We start from the raw sequence: 27,401 nt of genomic DNA, 5'->3' as shown, positions 1-27,401 counted from the left end.
GCCATCATCCACAGGTAGAAGGAAACCAGGTCTCCTCCCAGGTGAGATAGGTAGGAGACCTGTACTACCTCACCTGTGCATCCTTGCTTGTATGGAGCACACCTGTATAGAGAATATATGTTCCTGAATTAGGGACTGTACGATATTTACCGGGGGGGGAGGGCTGGTGCAAAATGGTCCGGTAAAAAATTTTTTCCATGGCCCTCCCCCCGGCTCAAAATTTTTTTCCATGGCCCTCCCCCCGGCTCAAAATTTTTTTCAATGGCCCTCCCCCCACCCAAAAAAATTTTTCGGTGGCCCTCCCCCCCATTTTTCCAGTCCATGTCTCTTTCTCCCTCCGTAAATTCCCGATTAAAGTACGCACCCCCGATTTGGGGCTGGTGGGAGACAAATATTCCCGTCTGAAACGTAAAATGGAAAAACTCCAATTAAGTACGCACCCCTTCTACGCACGGCCGGTACCACAATGAACATGTAGTATATGACAGTTCGTCGTTCCAAACAAATTTAAAATTGTTAAAAACTAGATTTATGCTCTGTACTACGTGATGGTATGGTAACGTAGCGGGAAACGTTTCAAGTTCGTTTTGTTTTCACCGCCGGCCGCAGCCGACTTGCAAGACGTCACCACCGCATCGAAAGGTAAGGCAAGTGCGGCGAAACGCACAGATTTGGATCCAGCTTTGGAGTGTTGGTGTCTTGGTGATCAAGCAAGCAATGGTCAATAACGATTCGTGAAAAAAAGACAATATTTCAATATCGTATTTATCGGTAACGAGGGGGGGGGTACTTGAATGTTGATGCACAAGTACGTAGCTTTAATGTTTTTAATACGAAATGCGCCGAACACTTCTTTAATAGCGCCCGCGCGATTGACCCATGGAGAGCAACAATCATACAGGCGGAGAACTGGGCGGAGTATTTGGGTGTTGAGGTGCTACCGAATTTAGAATTTGACACCGAAACCAATTAACACAACAACAATAGACTACTGGGATCAATGGGACTTTCGATTCCGAACAGGAGAAAGTGACAAGTTTGACTGCGTTTCAAGTAATCTCTCGTTATGTGATAGATGTTTTTGTCACAAAATCAAAGGAATAAACACTATTAATTTGTACTCCGTAAGTACAGTCTGTTCAGAGGAAAGAAAGACTTCCTTCTCGGGGTCCATGTTCTGGAAAGCTGTCCTCAGCGCTGCGCATGCCACGGCCCTCTCTGTGATCTTCAGCTGTAGGTGTACTTTGCCTGTTGGCGCGCCAAACACCCCACCCACCGGCCGGGCGGTAAGATTTCATCAAAGACTACATTTTAAGTTAACTCCGCCCCTATCATTGTAGCTTGCCGAACAGTCGAGTAGGAGTACATCTAGCTGGAATTTTCACGTCGTACTGGCTGGTGTAGCCCGCTACAAAGTAATTTCCTGTGGCATTTATCAAGATTTAAAAATATTTGTGATACGAAGTGAAACATGGTTAACAATTTCTGAACCTTTGAAACCACGTGGGCATAATCTTTGTTGAAGATTCCTGAGTTGAACTCAAGCCGGAAGTGTATTGGAAATGATGGCCATCAGTCGAGGCACAACTGTTATGTTATCACATGTTACGTTACGACGATCAAGAACGTTCACGGCTTGCGGACCATTTCAAATATTACCACTCATAAACCCTACAATTGTATGTACGTATGTGTAATTATATTTTTGCCGGGGTTCCACTGAGATCGGCGCCGGCTAGCTGGGGAACGATCCTGTCGGCATGACAAAGCGCCGGGCGTCATTGCCAGAGACCTACATTTTCTTACCGTGGGTGACTTGACTTCTTCTTTTACCGCAACTTGGTGTCAATATCGACGATAGTCACAGGAAATATGTTCATTTATTGAAGTTTAACTTTATTTCCACTCGTCAATATTTTTATCAAAACATGCTATGGACGATCGATGTTCCAAGCTCACCGTGCTGGTGTTCCGCTATATTCCTGGGTCGTCCACGGATTTGTCGGCGGAAAACTCAAATAAAGTACGCACCGCGACTTTGGCGACGGCCCGAGACACTTCTGGGATTTTGAAAAATGTAAAAAGTGCGTACTATATTCGGGAATTTACGGCGTATTTCTTGTAATTCGGTACAACGCGACTCCATATTTTACAAAAGTTTTTCGGTGGCCCTCCCCCCCAGGCCGATTTTTTTTTCGATGGCCCTCCCCCCGCTCAAATTTTTTCCATGGCCTCCCCCCAGGCCAAAATATTTTTCAATGGCCCTCCCCCCCAGTGCACCAGCCCTCCCCCCCCGGTAAATATCGTACAGTCCCTTATCACAGGAGGCTACATTTGCTTGTTGATCTTTTACAGCCTTGTTATTACTACAAGACTGAAATTGTTTATTGCCCACACAAGAAGTACTATATAATAATTGCTGTGTTTACAATACAGGTACAAATACATGTGATATGTTTGGAAGAAATAAAATGTTAATGGCTGTTTACTCAACGTTGAAAGAATTGATGTAATCTCCCAGCTATCATAACAAGAAGGGCAGATATGGTATTAGCATACAGGTGCAAAGTGCCAGGAAAATTCCTCTGCTCTTTCAGCACATACAATGACTAGTGGACTGCAGCTACTGGTAAATATTCTGGTTTTGCAGATTCTTTACATACTTAAGAAGGTGAAAGAAAAGAAACCCTGTGTTCCTCACAACTCAGCATGACGTTTTCCTGCTTGAGTTACAGAAAATCACAAAAACGTCTTGTTCCTGACCTTAGCACTTAAGGAATCACATGGTCGGATAAGTATGGTGCTTTAGAAGTGGATGTATTAAATTTCTCACATACTTAAGTTACAAACGAGTTGTCTTAAAGCTTTTGATTGTAACTTTCAGGCTGAAAACATGAAATACTATAGTTCTGTGGCTTCTTTTGGAGACACACATTATGCCCATGGGTCGCACTACAATTTATCTTGCACTTATCAGCAAATTGCAGCAGGTGCTGTAGAGAAGATGTCATGGGGCTGATTTCACACGAACAAAGATGCTTCACAAAAAATGCTAACAGTACGGAGCAAAATTCCCTGTTCTTAAGATGTGAGAGGGACAACAAGCTGTGCTCAGATAATGGAATAATCACACCTGTCCACACCTGCTGAGAGAGTACTGTGAATACATTACTTTAGCAGTGGTTTTATTTTGTAGTAGGAAAAAAGAGGTTTCTACAGTGTTTTCATTTCCCACTACAGACTCTCTGAGGTACAAGGGAGACATATTTGCAGTGTTGTGACTTTGTGGTGGAAACGTAACTGCTACAACTGCGGAAATAAAACCACCACGAGAGCGTGAAGATTTGCAGTAGTTGTAAGAGGAGTGAAGACGACACAAACCATTTCTTCACACAAGGACATGTACAGGACGGCTCAGGTGGTAGGATCAGAACAAAGCTGCTGCAGGGACAGATTATGAGGTTTACTGTAAGTGCCCTGCTGTAGAAGGATTACAGGATTACCATAATCCATATCTGTTGTCCCAGTTACCTATTAAGTAACATACATTACAGAATAAAACATTTTCCCTACACTAGAACTGCCACATCTTAAGACATGAAGTCTACTGGGAGAAGGTAATAATTGTTGACTGATTGCTTTTCAAATATCTGCTGGTGCTTAGGAAAGACAGTGGATCAAGGAGGATATTTGGTCTAGATGATACTTGGTCTAGATGCCACGCCTTATTTACAATATAAAATATATCACTTAATCGTAAGTTTCTTTTTTAGAACAACTGTAATCACTGTTTATACAGCTAGCATCAAAAGTGTTGATGCTGTCTTCAAATGCCAAAAACTCAGACGAAACCATGTCTGTTAAATGTTGTAAGTCAAGGACTACCAAAGAAAACATAGGGTCTATCTAGAAAACTCTCAGTTACCAAACAAAAGTTACATAAAAACTGAAAGGGAAAAGGAAACCATAACAGTACCTTGTTTACTCTCTAACCCTACCAGCACAGAACTATGAGCTGTATGACTAATGACAACAGGCAGCCCATGAAACAATAATTATTGACCCAATTCTGCAGCAGGCTCACATTACTGGTAGTGTTACTGTTATGCACAGGTACAGGCCAGGAAAATTTAGTATCATGGGAGATCTTCTCAAGGCACGAAATCTGATGCATGCAAGAACAATTTTTCGTACATTGCAAAAGGCCATTACAATATGCATGTTGTTGTTTTGTGATATTTTCTCCTTTTGTGATATTTTCTCCTTGTGCTATAGTTTCACGATTGACCACACAAAGTCATGCTTATATAGAAGTATGGAAAATTCAGGATATTGTTCGAAGGAAAGCATAATTGCTGGCTATCTCTCAAAAATAAAGGTTCTCTTTCAGTAAATACTGAAATAGGTACAAAGTGCTGCATGTATGGATATCATCCATCAAATCACATTAGTATTGCCTACAGTCTGTTAGAGCAGATGGAACAGTACATCATGTACCACCCTCCACCCACACTATATTATCTAGGCTGCAGCGTGGTGTTAGTGGGGGGTCTGACATGGAGGTGTCAGGTGTACGTGTGACATCATAAATCACCTGGTTTAACTCAGGTGGGCTGAAGGTGGGTCTATCAGGAAAACAACACAAACGCGGAGGCAAAAGGTAGGGCAGCTCAAAATACCAACCTGTAAATTGAAACTCTACAGGAATATTGATAGACCAATCTAACATTTGATAAATAACTTTCCCTGCTGACCTTTGATCATGTCACGTTGCAAATGAATGTCAGCCAAAGCCATATGTATGTGTGAATATTTATAATTTTTGAAATACCATCTTCTTCATAAGACAAAACATATACAAGAGAAATCAGACTGTAACCTTATACATATATCACCTGTAGGCCCAATGTCCTACCTGTGGGACTTGCCTATCTCACAGGGACCATATGTATGAGTCTCATCACCACATCCTTCCTTCAGCAGGGAACATCTGAACGGTTCAAGGTGCCTTTTGCAAGTCGATCTCTTCTTTTCATGTCAATGCCATTATTATTGTATCATTTGCTGCATTCAATTATCCCAACATCAGTGATCAAAGGGATTTCATTAGAGTCGCGATCGTAAACGTCAATACAACAAACCTCAGGGCCATTTGTCTTCATGCATCAGTTTGAAGTATTACAGCAAATTTTAATGCTTCGTCGAGTCTACATTAATTATCAGAATACAGGGGAACATGCTGGCATGGACAGGTGCAGTACTGGTAGCTATCTGTCAACTTTTTTGCAAGTGAGATAAAAGAAAGATAGCAAGATAAAAACAGCAGGCTGGGTGAAAACTCCCTGAACTCCCTAAAAGTGTGTGCAAGGCACAAACTTGAGCCTCGAGATTTGCATTGTTTCTTTAAGACCTGGCAACCAACAAATGAAACCGGTGCTGCCTGAAACTAAAACTCACTCAGTTGAGCACACTGCTTATTTGATGATGCACAGTCATTCCTGCAGATGAAAAAGGCAAAACCAATTTCCCATTTCCGGTGGAACACAATCTCCTGATGTGTTTCATGTGAGTCATTCTATCTACAAACATCTCTGATACATACACTGTCGATCCCTCCCTGATATATGGTTAATACAGAAGGTCTGCTCAGGTCATTTTCATTAATGTTAACAGGAAATTAAAGGATGTTGCTTTGGGAGTGAAGTGAGTCAGATTTAGCCCTCTCTTTTCATGTTGCTGAATATTTGCTTCTTCCAAAGCAGTTTTCATTCATGTTGAAATTAAGACTACGTCTTCATGGAATACAGGTGGAAATTACATGGAATCCCATGTTTATTCCACAAGACTATCCCCTGATATGTTACTAGGATTATTTTCTCTGTTATAGTTTGTGTTATGATATCTACTTTAATTCAACTGTGACTTTTCCTTAAAGTTGCTCTTGCAGCACTGAAAATCAGCAAAGACTCCACAGGTCACCCAGAGGCTTATCAAAGGAAATATTCATTACCAATTGGGTAGCATCCTTACCCTTACGAAGTGTTGATTTTGAGAAACAGCTGAGTCAAGGATGGCAGTTCAGCACCAGGGACAAGCATTGAAATATATCTGTCCTTGGTGCTGAAGTGCCACCCTCTGCTTTACTTATTAGGGCAAAACAACACATGGTGAATGAATTTTGCTCATGTCATGAAAGGGTTCTCAGGTAATTTCTTATCTGCTGTTCTAAAGTCTATGACTGTTCTTGCCAAGAAAAAATAATTACCGTTAAAATACAAATGTGAATTCTTTGACAATTCTTAAGACATTAACATTAATAATACGTGTGAGGGATTCATTCATGAACTGTTGTCTTGCCCCTACCATATCTCATTTTCCAGACAGGAGCAACAGATACAACTCTTATGACAAGCATGCATCTTCATCAGTTCTCCTCATTACAAGGTCAAGGTGCAGCAAGCAGAGTTAAGCCTCCAGAACTACTTGTCAGTCATTGCAGACATGTATTATGCAGGACAAAGGATGGTTGTCAATCCTTTATTGCACAAATTTGGAATCAATGAAACACAAACAGACAGACAAGCCCAAACGACTACATTATTCCCTTAGGGGGTGGAGCTAAGAAACATTACTGTGGTCACGTTGTGGGTTCATGCCCCCCCATCACACAAATCACGCGCTAATTCATTACCCTGTCAGGGCCAATGTCAGGTCGGCTGTGCAAGGTAACCTCAGCCATCTACGCAGTAAAACAGTGCAGCAAGATCGGGCCACACCCATCCAATCTGCTGGTTCTCAGATTTAGGGAATATAGTGAAAGATTGGAATTTGAGAGCCTGAATTTGAACATGAAAACATAAGTTTCAAAGGAAAGTCTGACTGGTAGTACCGTACACACAGTTTCAGATAAGGTATACAGTCTCATTCAGATTCAAGATAACCTCCCAGCTCCCTGTTTTCATCTTGTTCTCGTGCTGAATTTTTAGTGACAATGTCAGAGAACCCAGGAAATAAAATCACATTGTCGTGAATAATTCAAACACACATTCGGGCAATACAAGGTTTGGCAAACTGCCCGCTATCCCTCGATGTATGACTACATACCCTGTTACTCTACATTATACAACCCATGGCCATGTACAACAGGCTGGACTGTTTCTAACAAAATACAAGTGGCAGCATCATGCCCCTTCCCAATGGCAGAATAATACCTCCCCTCCCCCTCCTTGGTGCTGAACTGCCTTCCATTGCTCACAACAGGCAGGACTGTTTATAACACAAGATGGATGGCAGAAAAGTGACCCCTTCCTGGTACTAAGATGTTTTCCACACAGCCTGACACTGAGCTTTCACAGTCTGCTGAACACAAGATATTAGATAACATTGCTCTTCATCAGAGACACACTGTAAAAAAGTTACAGGGCTATAGTATTACTGCATCACTCCCTGGTACTGAACTGCCTTCCATATAACAATTACAGATCCAACAATAAACCAGGAGTCCAGCAGGATTCTTACTGCCCTTAATATGACTGATTATACAACAGTGGTCCCATCCTGGGTACTGAACTGCCTTCTACACAACAATACCAGATACCGACAATAAACCAACATTACAGCAAGATTGTTGCAGCACCTGTGACTGATGGTACCTTCTTTAACTACTGAGCCAACCCACACAAGGTCAGTTAAGGTCATCTGCCCTTACCTGCAAGCAATATAAACAGGAACAGTGGTTAGGACTTTTCTTTAGTCATGTGCAGTTCTATTTTTTTTACTTTGACAAAGTAACTACTTTGATAAAGCAATGTCTTCAAAGACTATCATGTGACATTTATCTGTGTATTTTGTCTCTGGATGCCTTTGCCAAAAAATTTACAGCTTGACATGTCATACAGCTAAATGAGCCGAGAGGAACTAATCCCAGCTCCATAGAGAACACTGCAGACAGACCCTACCCTACTCCATGGAGCAGATGCAGGATTATTGGTAAGCCCAGCTAATCCCAGCCTCTTGCCATGGGCGCACGTTTTCCCTGTGCGCAGGGCCGATGACGACTGGGAAACCAGCGGAATGACAAGTATTTCCTTTCAGCAGGCTGGGGTGGCGGAAAGGTCGGCCTTCAGGAGAAATGGCCGTTCCCATGGCAACAGACTAGGGAACTTTCCTCTCAACACCACTTCATGGATAAAGGATGGCCTGAGCTGACCTTACATTCACATTTGTGCCTGGACTTTCTCGTAACATGTCCTGATGTCATGTCCAACATCCAAATATTCAATATGTGTCTGTCTGTGTGACATACATGCAGTGTACATTAACTCACAAGAACTTTTTAGAAAGTTCACAGCTACACCTAGAGACAGGAGCACAACTCCCATCCTCGATCAGTTTGTCAAGTTTTGTCAAGTTGTCTCTGTGTAGTTTCACTTGTCAGTCTGTACCTGTGTAACAACAGTTTAATCTCCTGCCTAAAAGAACACAAAAATCTAAATCCCTCTTTCCTGGGGAAATACCAGGTTTCTGGCATATAAGATAACTACTAAACTGTGGCAATCTTTCACATTCTTTAAATAGATATAACACATTTGATTAATAAAATAATGAGACTGAGACAGAGTTCAGAGCTCAAAATACTAGGTGCATGTGCACCTTAGTGTACTCAAATTTGGAGCTGTGCACCCAATTTTTTTCTTGTTAAATGTATACTTTTCTTGTTAAATGTATACTTTTCTTGTTAAATGTATACTTAAAATTATTCTAATTATCTTATATGATGCACCCCAAGTGTTTTGTGCACCCAAGTTGGTGCACCAGTGCACCTATTCCCAAAAATCAATTTCAATCCCTGGAGTTTAAAGCCAACATCACAGTACATGAGCTAACACTAAGTCTAAGACTGGCACAAGTTCACGTCTTCCCGAGGGACACACTGTAATCTTGTCACACCCCTTATAACAACATTGGTACAGTCCGTTCTGTCCTTATAAGGAATACCACCATGGTGACAGGATTGACTTCTGATGCCTTAAACTTTGTTAAAGCAACAAACAGTAGGATTCCTTTCCTGATAACAGAACTGGTGATGTGGTCCAGAAAACTGTGAAAGATTGCTACATTTCCTACAAGTTGGCTGCAGTATGGTAGCAATATCAGGATAACATCAGTGTAGCAAAATGTTCCAATCTCACACTGTTACTGAAAAGGGCACATTTTTTCTTCTACACAGATTTGTATCATAAGAAACCTATACAAGTATGTAAGTGAGCCGAAAAGTACAATGTGTAGCTGACTGATACTTCAGCTGATAGATTATTGCACATTGATAACTTTTATCAGTATAAATGGATTAGATTAGAGAATAGAAATGAGACTGGATATCTGATTGTTCTGATAAGTGTGCTGCGATACATACTGATGTACCTGTCACTGCAGTGAGCCTGTTAGTAACAATTGTAGGTTTATCACACAGCATCGATTGCTGATAACACCCAGTCATTTTTCTTCCGACATGTTCTCGTAAATCTCCATGCCGTTCCTGACAATTTTAAAATGTCTCGTCACAGTTTTAACATTTCAGGTTGGCAGTCTGAATAGAGGAAGACCCAGGAATTACACCCACAGACACACAGGGGTGACATATAAGTAGAAATTGTGGGAAAATCCTGCTTGCCAAGGGAAAATTCCAGCCGTTCCAGGGACCTAAGTGGGAACATTCATCAGTTATCAGTCTGGCTGGCAGCCAAGCTGTCTGATAGCACCTGCTCCTGCAGAGGTGGGTCTGGTCTGCACTGGGTATAGGTAAATTTGTCAGAGAGATCACCCTAGTAACAAGTTGTCATCAAGTTGCTGTCAACTCTTCATACAAATACAATGTACCCTAACATGAGGGAATATGTAATTACCATAAAATAACCATTGAAAAACACAGCATCAGATATGAAGTGCTCAAAGGATGTTGTCATCATGAAAAGAGCATAGTTTGGCCTGATCAGTGCCGACAGACTAACGTTCTGTCTTCCCACTTGCCTCCTGCAGATGAAAGCATCTCCCTACAGAACCAGCTGTGTGATATGCTCTCTGCCTAATGAGCTTCTGCTTATCAAACACTTCCCTAATGGTTCAAACGTTTCACATTCTCATCACCCTGCCTCACATCATCGGACACATCAAAGGGCTCGTTTGTAAGAACAACTGGTGCTCCTGCATAAATCTCAAGCTGAAATTAGCCCCAGTTTAGGATCAACACTTCATCTCGAGATGGCACCAACATTCCAGTTTAGTGTGGAGGGTTGTAAAAGTAATGGGGAAAGTGATACCATACGGCGACTACTGAGATTATAGTTTACAGCTTGATAGCTGAGAAATCAGTGCCAGTTGAAGATTCACCAAACTTCCATCTTGCAGCAGGAAGTCACAAACATTGTACGATATACAGGTATTAAAGAGATAGTAATATAATGGAATTGATAGTAATGTAGGCCACAGGAAGGCAATTGCTTGGTTCTAGCTCGTTCTTTGACTAGATATACAGAAGAAGTAAAAATGACTACCACATTTGTATTCTCTCAAGTCTTCCTTACATTATGAAATTCTGACACAGAATTTTGCAACATCCAATCTAAAATGTCTTCCTATCATATTCCTGTTTCGCTTTGCAATATACAATTTTCACTTTCAAATGAAGAAACAGACACTTCCCACAGCATCTTAGTAAGATTTGACAACTGGATAGAGAATAGTTTTATCAATGAATATGTTAACTGTCCTGGCCTCGAAATACTTTTTTCTAATTACCTGCATCAAACAAATTTTACAAATCACAAAACCTCTCCACATACATCTTCATTTGTTGCAGGTTAGGTGCAGGAAGACATCAGAAATACCTGCACAGGTCCAATTTTACCTGCACTAACCTGCATATGCAGGTGGCATTTCGAGCCCTGCGGTAGTTTCACAACGTTGATACGGATATCAAGGCTAGGTGTTATCAGACAAATATGAGACCAGTCCTGAAGCTTACCAGCAGATCCTCTTATCATCCTCAAGGCAGAACTTGCCAGGAACAATCCAGTATCTAAGATATGTCTGACGTGTTAAGTACTGATGCCCATCTGCTGATGTCTGTCTGCAGAGTTGTGGATGGAATGTGAGTTATGATGGTTTAAGGGCTGACGTTGGGACAGTCATGTCTGAGCCTGCCCAGAGGTTAAACTCTTACAGCATAAGCCAGTCTCCAGTCATGCTGATAAGGAGGCAATTGAATAGGTTAAATTCTTCTAGGCTATAGACAGAAACAAAGTAATATGGGCGCTTGAGTCCTTCCTACTCCATATCATTATTACAGTTATATTTTAGTGTCTATTCCCTGTACAAAATGTACATGTACTTCAAACATAAATTATGGGTTTCCAAGAAAAGGCCAGAACAACTTGATATATATTTCTTTTGTCTTGCAAGTTGTTTTTAATGTGTTTTAAATGTGATTTAAAAATCAAGTGCAGTAAACAAATACAAATATCAAATAGTAAAGTGTGAACTCATCAGGTGGACTCAACAGAAGGATTCATTATATTTGTTCCGTCATCAATTGATCAAAATTTAATCAACACCGCAGTCATCCCTCAGCACTGATCACGCTGCAGTCAGCTCTGCCCATGGCCTGCAGTCAGCATTATACAAAATGGTTCCAGATTACATTCTGATACCACACTATCAATAATAATTGCTCTGCATGTTCCAGTTGTCCTCAATTCTATCTATATGCAGGACTTGCTTGACTTCACACCTTACATCATAGTCATTACACTGCTGTATTTTTGAAGGGACTTACAATAGTTACATCAATACATGATGTACCTTTATGTCATTGCAAGGTGGGTTCATAGGGACAGGATCTGGTAATTGGGTCCAAACAAATTTCATTGCTTTATGCAATTGCAAAGGGAGGGAAGTATCATTTTGTCTGTGTAATTGGGTGTGTTTCTGTGGGACCTGCATGAAGGAGGCGAAGTCTGCCATCCCTGATTGCCTGAGACAACCTTTATTTGTAGATAAAATGTTGCTGGCTTAATTGCAGTCATTAAAGCAACCTTTTCCTTGAAATGCAAATGATACTCCCACACCAAAACTTCACAGAACAGTGTCATACATACATGTATCTATCCACCCACATTTGTACATGAACACTTTTCATATGACTGATCTCATCATAAACAGGATAATAAAATGAGGGAAACAGCTCCGAACAAGACCTCTAGAGTAACGAGCATTGCCTTGTAATTGAGAACATGCATGTCTGTCCTTAGATACGACCTTTCCAACTATGAAACGCCGTCCTCTGTACCCTACCAAAGCTGTGAAATACGCCGGGATAACAGGCTTGGCCGGCGGGCATGAACAGTCCGTTATTCCACAATTACACATCAGTAATGCTGTAAATACCAACCCTGAACTTGCACCCTGACATTTCACTCACTCTCTGCACCACAAATCCAGCAGTACCATTACCGTAGGCAGCTCTGCTACACTCTCAACAATTATCTCTCTTTATCCAACTGCAGCACAGCTAGGGACTTCATATCTTCAGCAATATTTCCACGGTTATTAGCATGCTTCAACTGTTAATTCTCAAGGCTCGGATGATGATGATCAACATTACTGGTAGTACTGAATTAAGTGATATGAGTTCCCATTACTTGGACTTTTGCTGTATTGATCTCCGGGCGGTAATCTATAATCATGACTGCAGAACAGGGTGGAAACATCATAATTTATGCCATATTTATACAGTTATTAGGTGTCAACTGAACTGAACTGTTACAGTTATAAATTGTTAGCTCTGAATCAGCAAGAATCCACCGTTTGAAGTTTCCTTCAGGCACATTTCTTGGATCCTTGCAGGAAATCTTGCTTAGTTGCTATCTCCCTTCAGAAGCACCAGGCATCTGTTTGAAGCACCAGGCATCATAAGTATCTCTCCCCATAGTCATTACCACAGTGGTATGCACTACAGTCATAAGTTTCAGACTCTGTTTAAGTAATATCAAGAGAGTAAGCATCTATCTCCTGATATGAACGTCTAGCTCGCTTGAACCTTCAAATCTATATTGATAAGACAAGTCTAGACAGTATGAAAACATGCATGCAGAAATGAGCACAGTTAATGCAATCTCTTTTATAGGTTCTCTGATACGCAATATAAACTCCAGGATCTGTTGTAATCTTAAATGACACTATAATCATAGTCTAGACGTCAGGCAAACTTGTTTTGAAGGAATAAACACATCTCAAAGTCAAACGGGAAACACAAATCTGTTTTAATACCTCCCTGATGATCACCACCACTTTAAATTCTAGGATTTGCTGTAGTAATCTCCGGGATATCTATCCAGGCATCACACAAACGTGGCAACAGAAATGAGCGGAATTCTGAATAAACAGGAAATGTAAATCTCCTTTCATTACGTTGATTCATGTCCCAGAAGAATGTGTGACGTCAGCACCTGACACGTGTGACGGGGCAGGATAATTCAACCCGCTGATAGTGCCGTAGAAAAGGGTAATAAAAACAAAGTCATGCTGTTGCTCCTTCCACAGTCCATAATTTCGTTAAAAATGGCATCATCCTAAGTACTCTGTATTGTTCACATTTAATCTACACTGTCAACCTCAACAATACAAGGCAAGGAAAAACAATTTTTATGATTCATGTCACATATCCTTTCTCAGGCTCAAATGTGACCTTGGCAATTACATTACACAGACAATTACCTGTTTTGAGCCTGATATTTCCCAAGGTTACCTTAGGACACATTCAAGAGGCCCTCAAACTCATTCAAACTTAAATATTGTATTTAATGCTCCCAAAACAGTACCTAACATTGCCAAGATGAACTTCCAGTCAAAAAGGCATCAAAGTTTAAAATCCCACAGGCCACCAAACCGCAAAGAAGCAGTTTGTTTCAAGGGCCCATGAAATAAAATCTGTATTCATGGCCGTAAACGCAGGTGTGATACCTTTCTGACAGTATATTTCGCTAGGTTAGGGGACTTGGACATCAGGGACTTGTAAATTCACTCCTGGCTGTCTTCCAGCGCATCAGCAATTCCTGTACACACCTGTGCATAGAGCAAAGTCACCTTAGCATGAATACACACGTCTTAGAGTCTATCAGGAAATCTTACTTGTATCAAGGTTAATTTCCTCACCTGAGTAGGTGTGCTTGGAATTCCTTATGAACAGGTGAGCAGGTTGAGGGAAATCATCCATTCCCCAGACTCTGAAGCCCAAAAAATTGGTTTACATTTTCCCATGAATGGTATTAGGACCCTTTTGATACATGTGAGGATATATCCTAGAGTGGCATGAAAGAAAGTGTGGTGGGATTTTGAAAGGTACATGTACATGTACTAGTACAAGCACCTCCCAAGATTTGTTGCTGTTTTTCATGGTTATCATCAGACATTATAAAAATAAGACTTTAGCAGGAGGACATGAAGACAGAAACTGTTTATGGATGGTTCCCCTAGTGGGTTTTATTGATACTGCAGCTGTATCTTTTGTTTCAGACGCCTCAGCAATCTAAAACAACAACTTTTTAGACTTAAAACCAAAAATCCCATCTGCCCTTGTCCTCTGACTCTGAGCTTTCCACCTGTCCCTGACATTCCCTTCAGCCAATCCAAATAAGCATCAGTTCAAGGAGCGATGTCTTCCATTTCCCTCAACTATTGATCTGTTTTACTCAAGGCACACTTCTGACGTCAGGCTGAACCATTATCACAGTAGGAGGGCAAAAAACGTTCCCAATTGCAAACTTTCTTAATGCCGCTACTTCAGTGCTTGTGACATAACATTTTAAAATCTCACAGTACAAAACATAAAACAGATTTTTCAAGATAAACCGGTAATAAGAATTAAATCTTACTTTTTTATTTAACCAACCTTACCCCCTCTATTTCTGTATGGACTATTCCTCATGCAGGCAATCAAATTAGTGGCAGGGGTGCCAGGGTGGGATGGAGACTTGAATAATGCAGCAGTGATGAGGACAGGACTCCCTGTATTCAGCCAGACACACTAGTGGGGATGTGTTACCCACCTGTAACCTACATATTTACTGAAAAATTCACATTCACATAGCAAATGAACATATCAACAGCTTGCAATAATGCAGGGGAAAAAATCAAACATTAATCCCAATTTTAACTAATCAACAGCAAGGAAAAAACACTATTTTGAGTGCTGATGTATAATATATGATGGGTTCATAAGACACTTTTGTGTCGTGTGTATATTTTTTTAGTTATTAGAATTCTGAGAAAATGAACCCACCAGAAGTCCAGGTTTTAGGTGAGGTGTAAACTGATGATGCCATCGGGCCTCTTCAATTACATTATCTGGTTGTGGAGCCTGTACAAGGTTAGACCTGGAACAAAACTGTCAGCTACATCCAATCACAAAATATTTGACACAACACATATGGTCTATACATGTATATAGAGGTTACATCCATATTTGGAGGTGGAATTAGAAAGAAAATTCCACTAGTGGAAGTTTTGTTCCAGGCATGATGCCCTAGAGCGGGAACTGACCTTCCGGAAATGTGGCGTGCTAAAATGAAATCACAGGAAACACTCCAAGCATTCCTGGCTGAACATGTGGCAGCTACAGGTACATGACATTGTATAATGTTACAGTCTGCATCATGTAGCTACTGATCAAAACATTTGCATCCTCTATCTGCTGAGCTTGGTATCTCTTTGTAACATTTTGATTTAGTGGTGCTTAGTGATTGAAATATTTACTAGATAACTTGCAGGAAAAAACATCAGCCAACACTGAACTACAGAATGTGTTTATAGCTGTTTTTGAACCTGTGAAGTGTGAAACAGAGCAGAGAAGATTATTGTAGCCTTTGACATTTCATCCAGAAAGACCTTGCAGCATGGAATGCAAGTTCCACCCATCAAAGCTCTAAAACAAAAATTTCTACTCCATCATTACAAGGGAAACAACCTTCATAAAACCACTTTGTCCTTGAAAACACATGTACGGTTTGACTAATGGCATAATAGCCCTAATTAAACTGTCATTGACAAAAATCAAAATTTTACATGAAAATGATGAATAATGGAATCTCCAGGGATTTGAGCTGTAGTCCTCCAAATTATTACTGAAAAGGTCATACAACCTGACCGGAACAGGACAACTACAGAACATTTTCAGGACAGTAGGTCATTGATTTGAGTGTTGAAGGCATCAACCTTGTGGGTTGTGAGGAAAACCAGCATCTTACTATATTCACTCCCTGAAACTGAGGACCAAGGTACAGACTTTCCCCTATGTTCATGATGACATTCTAGTTCTATACAACCTTTGGAATGAAAGAACTGAGAAATTAATTTGGTGTGGCCCAAAGCCACTCCAACGTGCCCCAATTGACCTAAAAAGCCAGGCGCTGCGTGCTTATTGAATGTACAGAATGCTGGCTTAATGAATGATGGATTGATTTTGTTAATTAGAAGTTCCATCATTTATGGTCATCTGTCATGTGTGCCTGCTTGTCATAACGAATTAATGGATATGGCTTTTTCTGAATTCTTTCCCAATTCCTGGCATTTCCATTAGTGAAAAATAATATGGGGCAAAAGCAGAGGGATTGGGAAAATGTTGCATATCTTCATATAGTGACTTGATACAATGTTTGTTTACGAGATCTAACAATTTTCTGCATGTCAGTTTTGTTTTTACGATAGAGTCACTAAATTTCAAGAGAATTATCAAGCATAGCAGTGACCATCTAAAATTGTTATAGAAAATAGAGATGATTGTAAAAACATTTCTACTCATTCACTCATTGAAAAAACTTATCAGATCCCCATGTTATGATGGAGCAACTTGATTAACCTTTGCCCTCAAACTCAAGATGAAAGCTCCAGACTAATCAGGGACAGCAGATATGGGTGACCTCATAACCTCCTTACAGGAGGGATGAAGGTAGGTTTATAGGTCAGGGGTCAAAATCATCTCATTTTTTACATGTCATAACCGCTGACATGGTCACATATCCATCCCCAGCCATGGGACTACTGAGAGAGGTTAGCTACATAGTACAAGCAAACAAACAAAAAGTGGCTTTCAAGGACAGTATCTGAATAATGTAGAGAAAATTACTGGGTTGGAGCAACTGAGTTGGAGCATAAACATTGTTGACTTTTCTCAGTTGTGTTCCCAATTCAAATATCAACAATGTTAACCACAAGCAAAGAACTTTCATAACAAGACATCTACATTTGTACTACAAAATTATTAGAAAAAAATTCTTGTAGAATCAAGTCATTCACCAGTAAAAACTTCCAACCACATTTAGGAGCTGTCCTTCCAGCACCAACCGGGTGACCCCCAGACCTTTACCACCCTTAGTCCACATTTCTATCATCAACATTTCATATAATTACAATCAGTAATCCAATTCCAATGTTTATTTGTCACATCTACAACAATTTTCTGTGTGTCGCCTTAGCTTTTTGACAAAATATATTAACTTAATTTCAAGCAAAGTATAGCAGCAAAAGTGTGACCATCTCATGTAATTTATGAGATCCAGAATCGCATTAAACCGTCTGTGGTGGAATATCGCCCCCTAATGACGGCACAGACGCCAATAATTTTAGAATTTTCCAGCCAGGTTTCTCCACTTGTTCTGGATAATTGATGTTAATGAAATAAAGAGCGATTTTTTAAATGTGAAATTGGAACACATAATCCATTTTTTCTCCCCCCTACTGGCATAATGAGACATCCCACATAAAACATTACGCGTAAAGGTGTGACATCATTGATCATTGCATTATGGACGGTACACCAGTCAGCTTTGACCTCCAGGATACCCTACACACATGTACAGGAGGTCTGTTGGTCTGTATATACATATTTACAAGTGCTTAGACATGACTTCAATGTTGTTATTATAGGAACTCAGGAGTACAACTAACAGCAAACAAAACAACTGATGGGAGAAATTTTATTTTTCCGCCAGACAGGATATGAGGTAGTTATAAAGTGCAGAAATCTATACATATTTTTAGCTGTAAAGTTACATCATTGCATACCATATGTTTCTATTGTATGGTTAAATCATGATTTGACAGCGGTCCAAAAATTGAAGAACACACCCGAAGCCTGCTATGAATGCAAAAAATTTAAAAAATCGAAAATATGACTGAAAAATTTAGAAGCTGAAGGTCGCGAGGAATCCACGACAGGTATCGTGTCATGAATCATGATTTAGTGAAAAGCCACCCGACCAATACTGGTGATATAACTTCATATCATCTATGTTTGCAAGAGATGACTGCTGCTTTACAGGATACAGGCATCTTATAATATATATATAAGAAGTCCATGCATACATGTATGGGCATGTATAAGTACATTTAAGCAGCTTGGAAAGTTTTCTTCTTCTTTTTAACATTTAACATTAACAATTGGAACTTTGCTATCCTGACATCTACTAGATCTAGTGCCATTTCCTTAACCTTTTCCCAGACAGCTACAGCAGCAGCACCACTGTTCCAATCTAAAATGACCACAGATTATACCATGTAGAAACAGGTAGTCTGCAGCACTGGTCTGATTAGTGTTTCCCCAGATCTATTTTGTAACGAGATACACTGTAAATCTAATGGTTCTGATATAGGCTGGAAGATTGGAGACACACGTGCACACCTGGGACGGGTACCACCTCACCTGGTGCAGACAGGTGAGCAGATTAACACTGGTCACAGACTAACCTCTGGAACTGTTTAATGGCAAACATTACATTTATAATGCATTGGGGGATTAACAATGTAAAGATATATTACACAATAAAAATCTCTAGCTAGGATATTTTGACATAATGAAAAGCATGACTTTGGAATACTCTATGTTTTACAATTAAGCAGGTGGGGAGATCGTATAAGACATAAGACTAAGCCCCTTAATCACCTCCTCTCTAATGTAAAACATTACATTTATCATGCATCTGGGGATTAACAAGCCTACTATGATATATACTGGGTAATACATTTTAGACATAATGAAAACATAGCTTTCAAGTATCCAATGTTTTTCATTTCACATGTTGAAAGAGTGATCTACATAACACGAATTCTAATGATAAACATTAAATCTTTTGATACAGACTTTACTACAGTTTTTACTTGAGGCTATTTACAAATAAATAGTTCGTGTTTGTGGGCTACCTGTTACATGAACATTTATGTGTCCAAAACCCTAAGAGCATTTCTCTCTATTCCAACACAACCAAGGCTCTCCCTCATCAGCAATGGAATAGTTCAGCTGCACCACCCTCTTACATGTATATTTCCACACCACCTCAAATTTAGGTCATTTTGCTCAAATCCATCCCTCCATGAGACTTTGCAAACCACACTGATTACAACGAATCAAACTCAAAGACTATAAACACAGAAAAGCTTTGTTAGTACTAAGTATTCGACCACCTCCCAACATACAGTATCCCCCCAATTTCATCCTAAACACCCTCCACTCAAAAACACACCTTCCAATCAATACAACATATCCTGTCAAATGGGCAACCGACACCGGACATCACATACCAGATCCAGCACCGTTTATTGATTACCAATACTCTGTATTGATTACCAATACTCTGTATTGATTACCAATACTAAGAGGGCACCACACAAAAGCAGTATGGAGTCTCGATGATCCCTCTCACTATGGTGGACATTAGTGGGAAAATTGGCCATTTAAACCTTCTGTACAACAGTATGTACCCAGGTTAAGATCACATCTAAGAACTGTTTATCAGACTTGAAGACAGGAACATCCATACTTATGTTCTGTACTTCCCATCAGTTTAATACAAGTGCATTTTAACAACACTGTCTAGTACCTGGGATTTCATACTTGACTTCCAACCAAAACTAAGACATCCAAACTGTACTATGGCAGCCATTGAGCTATTTTCTAGATTTAAAGGGCATTGTAACTCCTTACTGAATATTGTCAAGATCAGTAAGTAAAATGTATAGATACAAACTTGAGAAACAAATGTCACCCAAAATCTGTCCATGAAGCAGTGACCCTTGGGAGCCAAACTTTCAGAAGCATGAAGCTGACACACTTCTATTATAAATCTGGGGCACAGGAGTTTAATTAACTGATAAATCACAGCTGATTTATCGGGCAAAACAACCAGTGTGCTGTCTGGGTACCCAGCCTGCACAGTCTATACCCATCCAAATCCTTACCAGGTCTTCTCCCAAGGTACACACACTGGAGGGTAGACAGACTCAAACATCAAACACACACAAGGGTTTCCCATTGGGAGGTTCATACAGAAGCCTTCCTGACAGGACCCACTGTTCAAACCATGAATCATCAGCAGCCTGGCAGACTTCTCAACTCACTTTCACTAGAGTTACATCTCAGGTTTCACTTTCTCTGGAACTGACAGACTTCTGAATTCACTTCTATGCCATATGGTGGAAAAGCAGAATCACCACCCTCCAAACAGAACAACTCATTGTGATAATCTATTTGATAAGGTCTTGTGCCCATCATCAAGGGACTGCCAGCAAGACTCATGCGCCCCCCCCCTAATTATTCATGGTTAGTTAACTAAGTACTACTTTGGCCTCATATCCAATTGAGTTCTTTTACTGAACCCAGAGATACAGCCATAGTCCTACATTTTGTACCAGTTTAGGCCACACTAATTTAGTTCCTTCATTCTCAGACAGGCTTAAGTAAAATTAAAAGACAAGTACAGCAAAACCAAGGATAAGAGCATAGAACAGGGGGTTGGAAGGTACACCTGAATCTGATTTTATCAGCTCCCTGAACTGAACAGTGATCTATAAGCCTTAACATGGCCCTTGGGCTGTTTTCATGTTGATCTTCCTATTCAGCATTAATGCCATTATGTTCTGAAATCTGAGAACCAACAGACTGAATTGGTATTGCCCTAACACAGGTCCAGTCTGTGGTTTGCACTACTGGAACATGTATAACAGGTCAATGATTTCATACAGACATTGCTTGATCCAGTACAGTTCAAGGGAGGTGCAACTTGACAGAGTGGAACTACAGGATTATTTCCACCTGACTCTACAAATCTATATTTATCACGCCAGTGAGGCAAGTTCAAAACAGTTCTGGTTCAAATGGCATGAACTTGTTACAAGTTATGACAACAATGTCACATGTGGACGATTTAGGTTTGGAGTTAACTGTATGTATACAGGTTAAGCCTGGTGTAGTGAATTAAGTACAGTGCAATACAGATATATACACACAGAACATGTACACGTGTATCACAACAAATAGTTCTGGGGATGTTACACTTACCAAAGTGCCTTTTCCAAACTCATAGTGCATATAAATATTAAAAGCTTGTGCTTTTGAACTGTGGATTTTATATGATCACACATGAATTAGTTATGTAGCTACATGTACTTGACTTAGAATTCCTTGCATCTTTCCCAGCCCAAAGTGAGCAGTAGTACTGTAAGTAAAGCTATGGCCTTACATTAGCACAACCACACAGAAGCACGGTCAGAGGTCAGCAGGGTCTGTTATTCCAGCCTGACCTCCAGGCCAGTGGGCCCACATGGGGGACAACAGGGAAATACAAATATAGGTTTGCCTTACCTCAAGGCCACATTCATACACTTAACCCCCTCCACGGTCCTGACATGCCATTCCTACTGATGTTACCACATAGAACTCTATGGCACAACACCAACACTGGTTCTATAAATTATAATGCTAGTGGTTTGAGATTTATAATCATGATCTTCCAACAGTATATATTGAAAGCCCTACATTTCAAGTTATTATAGTGCAACTTCACATACCATGTAAAATAACATGTAAATCATTTACTTCTTTCATACCATATATCATACTTGGCATAATTCTTTACATACATGTGTATGACTTGATGTCAGAACTTCAAAAAAATATTTTTCACATCCTGGTAACTTTCCACGTCCATCTCCTAACAGACAGTTCCAGGCCTCGTGGTTCTATTTTGGTCAGAGGTACAGAGTTGTGTTGTCTGGTGTACAGAGTTGTGTTGTCTGTCTGGCAATTTGAGGCCAGACTTTGAGCAAACATGAGCTGTTCATTTGACAGGCTTAGGGGGCCACATTAATCCATGTGCTTCATCAACACAGTTGAGCTACTTGTTTGACAGTTGACTACTCTTAACTTCATGATCATAATAAAAAACAGTACTTGATATATGGCTCTGACAAGAAACAAACTCGCTCCAAACGGAGATGAAATACAGGAAGTACTTGCCCTGCTGCGTACACATCTGCTTTGTAACAGTACTCTAACAGTTCATTCATGGCTCACAAAAGGGCAGAGAACTCTGGCGTTAGCATGACAATGTTGTGGCGCCCTGTTGTGGCGCCATGTTTGCAACAAGCATGAAGAACTGGACAAGCTACTGCACAACAGGCATCCAAATCAACACAACACTTCCCCAAATTACCATGACTCCAGACACAGCAGGGAACACATAGAAACATTTCTGTACGAATCATATCGAAAATAGCAATCTATACTTCAGATTCATTCTCAGATGCTATCTGAAACATCTGACTCTTCAAATTAAAGAATTTATCCAGTTGCTTGATTCATTTTGTAAAGGACATAGATGAAAATGCTACCACTAGAAGTAGCACTCACGTCAAGGCAGTGCTAGTTAACATGATATACAGAACTCAGGTATTATTGTATGTACCCCTCAGGGACATAGATCTACAGGAATCCATACAAATGCTTTTATACCCCTGGATTGTACCAACGATGCAGGAACTGAGGGAAGCTGCCTTCAGATTATGAACACACAGACTAAAACTGCAAGTAGTTAACATGATATAGAGGTTTCAGGTATTATTGTATAACTATCATACTCCTCGGGGACATATAAGAATCCATACAAATGCATTTTAAAGCTGGCTTGTAAGAACCATACAGGGACAGAGCATTGTTGCCATTAGCTCCAGGCACACACGATGACACATCAGTTGACCTACGATAGCTTTAAGAGATGTACAGGACTGGGCCATTAATCTATACAGTCCTGAGGGAAATGTTGTCATACCTATGATTGTAATATCCATAGAGGAAGGCATGAAACTGCTGGCAGCTACAAGATTTGTCATGAAACGTCAATTCAACAAAATAAGCAATGAGCATTGAGCAAGACTCAGATATTGTTACTATAAGATTTTGTCCACATGTACATCTTCCCTGCAGATACATATAATAAGCTGTGGCACAATCTCTTCCCAAACACATACTAGTATAATGTTACAGCCAGGAAATTGAATGAAACTGCTGCAGGCTCCAAAAAAAATATCATGCTAGTTTAAACAGATGAATGTGAACTGTGGTACAGTCACACTGGGCAAAATTGTTGGTGATACACAGGGATTCTTACAACAGTATTGAACCTGATGAAATTGCTGAAGGCTGGTATAAAGTTTAACCTGATGATAGTTTAAGTGATGAGCAGGACTGAGGCAGTTATCTATAATCATTCCCACAGCCATCTGCCGACTGTCTCCCTTCAGGCTGGATAGGTGTGACAGCCAGCCTATAGCTGGAGGAGGAAAAGTCTGCCTCCCATCATGACCTCAGCCATTATCACTGATCATCTGGATTTGCTCAAACAGCCATATTGCACAGGGGAAATAGCCAGAATGGACCCTGGCAAGGCCAATTTTGTGATATTCCGCAGTACCTGGGCCGTCGAGAACGGCCGTAATCAAATAAACTCTGCCAGAAAAAATGCCTGTAATGAAGAAGAATGATCAAGGCAGAGCTGAAGCCACATTTGTGCATTTTATGGGCAGGTCCCTTTGTGTGCAAGCCCTAGAGCTAATTAAAGTTTGATGGGCTGCGTTATCTATTCAGAGATATAATAGAGTTATCGGCAACAATTATTGGCTCACGCGCCAGGCAGGCTTTGATGCTCGCTCAAGATCTGCCTCTGTTTTTGCTGCACAGACATGTGCAAGATTGTGTCAACAATGGTGGCACGAAGGACAACAACATTTGTAAACAAATATATTGGCCAGGGGAAATCCCCACCTGTAACACACATGATGCAGTCAGACTCTGGACTCACACATGGAAGAAATGAAATGGACTCACACTAAATACTGTAGCCTACTGTAGGGATATTCTGTATACCACAATACACGAAACAATTGAGTAAAATATGAATGAAGAAACGAATAAATACTAATGCAAGCATATCACCCTGTGTGTGGTGATCGGAAGTATATACAGTACCAAGGGCATAATGATTTCCCGGTCCCAGGAGTGAATGAAATATAATATCTTTTTGTTAAAGCTCAGGATATTTGGTTTCATGAGAGGTACACCTTGGGAAATAAGTAGAAGGTCGGGAATTGGGATTAGGGCCAAGTTAGTTAAAAGTGGGCTGAAATATTTGCGACGAAAATCGGGAGTAGAGGAATGCCGGGGGCGTATCCCTTCTGACATGACAACATGGGCGGACAGCTCCTTAAAATTAAGGGTTTAAAAACGTCTTATGGAAAATAAGCGTGAACTTGGGCACGACTTAATAGAGGGAAAACTCCCACTTTCGTGCCACGCCGCTGCTGATATAAATATCACATTGTGACGGGTTTGAATGTCTATAAATAAAACTACACCAAACGTCACTGCGCTAAAGTACGTCTGACGAAATGTTCCAAGCAAGGACGGTAACGTTAACGCCGTTACGCTTTTCGTAGTAATATCCGTACTACAAAATTATATGCTGAAAATACAGGAAAGTATGGGGAATACATGCAAAGATCTGTGTGTTTACAACTGGATTTTACACGACACATGATACCAAAAACAGGTGACTACCTCAAATTTTCAAGACGGAAGCGACTAGCGATAACGGATAAGGAGGGCTCCCTTGAGCTTGAAGGACCGATCCAACAACTTTCACGACTTGTCAAAGCTAGTTTGGAATGGTTGTAAGATAAAGGCAAGCTTGCTGTACTGCCCAAGTGGCGTAGGTTCTGACCTTGGGTAGGGTTTGAACGTGGAGAATTGTGAGCGGGTCCTTCCCCCGCGCAGCTCGCGGCTCAGCTCGTCCACCCGCCGCCGGAGGACGTCCCTCTCCGCCTCCAGTTCACGGGCTCGGCTCGACAACAGTTCCACCTTCAGCTGCTGCACGCGGATCGTGTTCTCCTGCTTCACGATGATGCTTTTCAGGTCCTCCAGCAGCCCCAGCGCCTTGGCTGTGTCTCCGCTGTACCCCTGGGCCATGGCTGTGTTTTTTGCAACTAAGTTTGTATTTTTGTCCGTTCAGAAACAGAAACGTTCCTCTCGTCTGCAACCTGCGACCGCCATCTTTCATTCTTCCCGTCATGCACTATGACGGAGTTTAGCCTCCACAGCGGACTTTGTGGCGGGCCTTTTAAAATTGCATGTCGTTTGTTGACCCCGCACCGTTTTCAGAGTGCTATTATGATCTTAAGACTTCAACGCCAGTTAATATCTTACAAAATGTGAGACATGAGAATGCGTTTTGATGGTCACAAAAGAAGGTCATATAAATCCCCACGAACGAACAACCACCCTATGTAATGTTTCCTAAAGAGTCTGCTTTGGAGGCTACACTCACCTCACGTGACCCCATCATATGACGAAGTCCAACATGGCGGCAGACGACACGGAAATCCGCAACTTTTCTCTCCAACTTTCGTCGTTTATATAGAAATTGTAGGAGATATAACATTAGATTCAATTCACGATTCTTCTAAAACAGACGTAGCATCCTCTAGGTAAGTCTAATGGTCGAAATATTTGTTTATTTTGCCGTAAATCCAGCCTGAATGTTTGGGTCGGCGGCAGGGGGAGGGGTCCTGACACCTGTATGCCAACACACACAAGTTCACGGTCACTGCCATGTTTAGTACGGAATGTCTGGTGACTGCCATGACTTGCCCATTTTGACTACCAGCTCTTTTGGAGCATCATATCACGTCAGAGAACTGGTGGTCACGGGTTAGTGACTTGTGGGGTTGTGTATGTATTATATTGGAGCAGAAAAGATATTTTCATACGGCCTAGGAAAAAAAATGTTGTGTTTCCGGTTACCCGACCGACCCTATGAAAAACCCCCCGACCCTAGCCTTTTTTGGGCCGACCAAAAATTTCGAGCGGCTAGCGGTCGGTTTTCAAAATTGGGGATTTTATCCCCGATAAATGTGCTCGTCATTCCAATTTTCTTCGGTCGGGCAGCGTGGATCGAGCGCTAATTGCACGGATCGGGCCGCTATTCATTTCCATTGTCGGCACAATCCTGTGAATTGACGATGAATTGTCGATCTCGCCATGACGCCACAAAGAAAACGTTGTCATTGGTAGAAAATCTGACACCCCGCTGGCGTTTCACAACAAAATTTTCATGTAAACAACTCCGACTGTCTTTGTTTACATCGCGAAAGCTCACCGATACAAAGTAAAACTCCCGCAGGCCGGCCGCGCCCGATCGCATGGTTGCGGCATGGCGCTAAGTTTTCGGCAGCTCGACGGAAAAATAATCCATCCCCAGAAGAAATGTTACGCATGAAAATAACAACTACAACTTGTTTTCCTCGTTATATGAGTTTTTGAGGCCGTAAAATGTTTAAAACTGTTGAAATTTGCTCGAAAAACGGCTCGAAAATTCACGGCGAGAAAGACAACATGGCCGACCTGTTTTCACAACAATGGTCAAAGGTCAAGATAGCATCCAAATGTATAGATACATGTAATAAGTACATATTACAGTGCTAAAACGAAACTTTAAACGCATGGAAAATATTTTTTCGGCTACAACTGAAATAAAAATTCAGTTATATTTTAGTAAGGTTAATTTTCAAACATTACTGAGAAATTTTCCGAATTAATTGGTTTCTTGTGTAATATTGTTGTTTCTATGTATGTGCGGTTGGATGCTGTCATTGTAAAGACCCTTTACATATTGGAAGAATCAGATGAGATATTAGAGATTATCACGCTTAGTACCGCGACCCGAGTGTCTCTCAAAAATTGTTTTGAGTGGAGTTTATAAACATGATCACATTTTTATTTGTTCAGCTGTGTCAATATGTGATTTGTTTGAGAAATAGGATTTGGTTTAGTTTTTAATATATTAATGTCAGTTAACATCTTTGGAATAAATTGCTCCAAGTTCCAGGTAGTAAATACATGTACATTTTGTATCATGTATTTTTCACTTGTTGAACTTGTGGAAGCACCGTTGGCCCCCGGTTAGGGGTCATCCGGGGAACCTATGCCCAATTTTTTCAAAAATAAGGGTAGAATTTTTTTGAAC

General features: G+C 40.7%; 1 protein-coding gene across 1 annotated transcript in view; it reads right to left on the bottom strand.

Moving 5' to 3' along the window:
• LOC109477330 (IQ motif and SEC7 domain-containing protein 2-like) overlaps positions 1 to 25,460 on the bottom strand; it is an 84,098-nt gene extending 58,638 nt beyond the window's left edge. The window contains exon 1 of the mRNA XM_019778518.1: positions 25,101 to 25,460. Within this exon, the coding sequence (XP_019634077.1) occupies positions 25,101 to 25,345 (245 nt within the window). The 5' untranslated portion in view covers positions 25,346 to 25,460. The remainder of the gene's footprint in view (positions 1 to 25,100) is intronic.
• Positions 25,461 to 27,401: the final 1,941 nt, after the last annotated feature.

This window comes from Branchiostoma belcheri, unplaced genomic scaffold, assembly GCF_001625305.1.
Source record: "Branchiostoma belcheri isolate BF01 breed outbred unplaced genomic scaffold, Haploidv18h27 scaffold4, whole genome shotgun sequence".
NCBI classification, from domain to species: Eukaryota; Metazoa; Chordata; class Leptocardii; order Amphioxiformes; family Branchiostomatidae; genus Branchiostoma; species Branchiostoma belcheri.
This window is presented reverse-complemented; position numbering and strand designations above follow the sequence as displayed.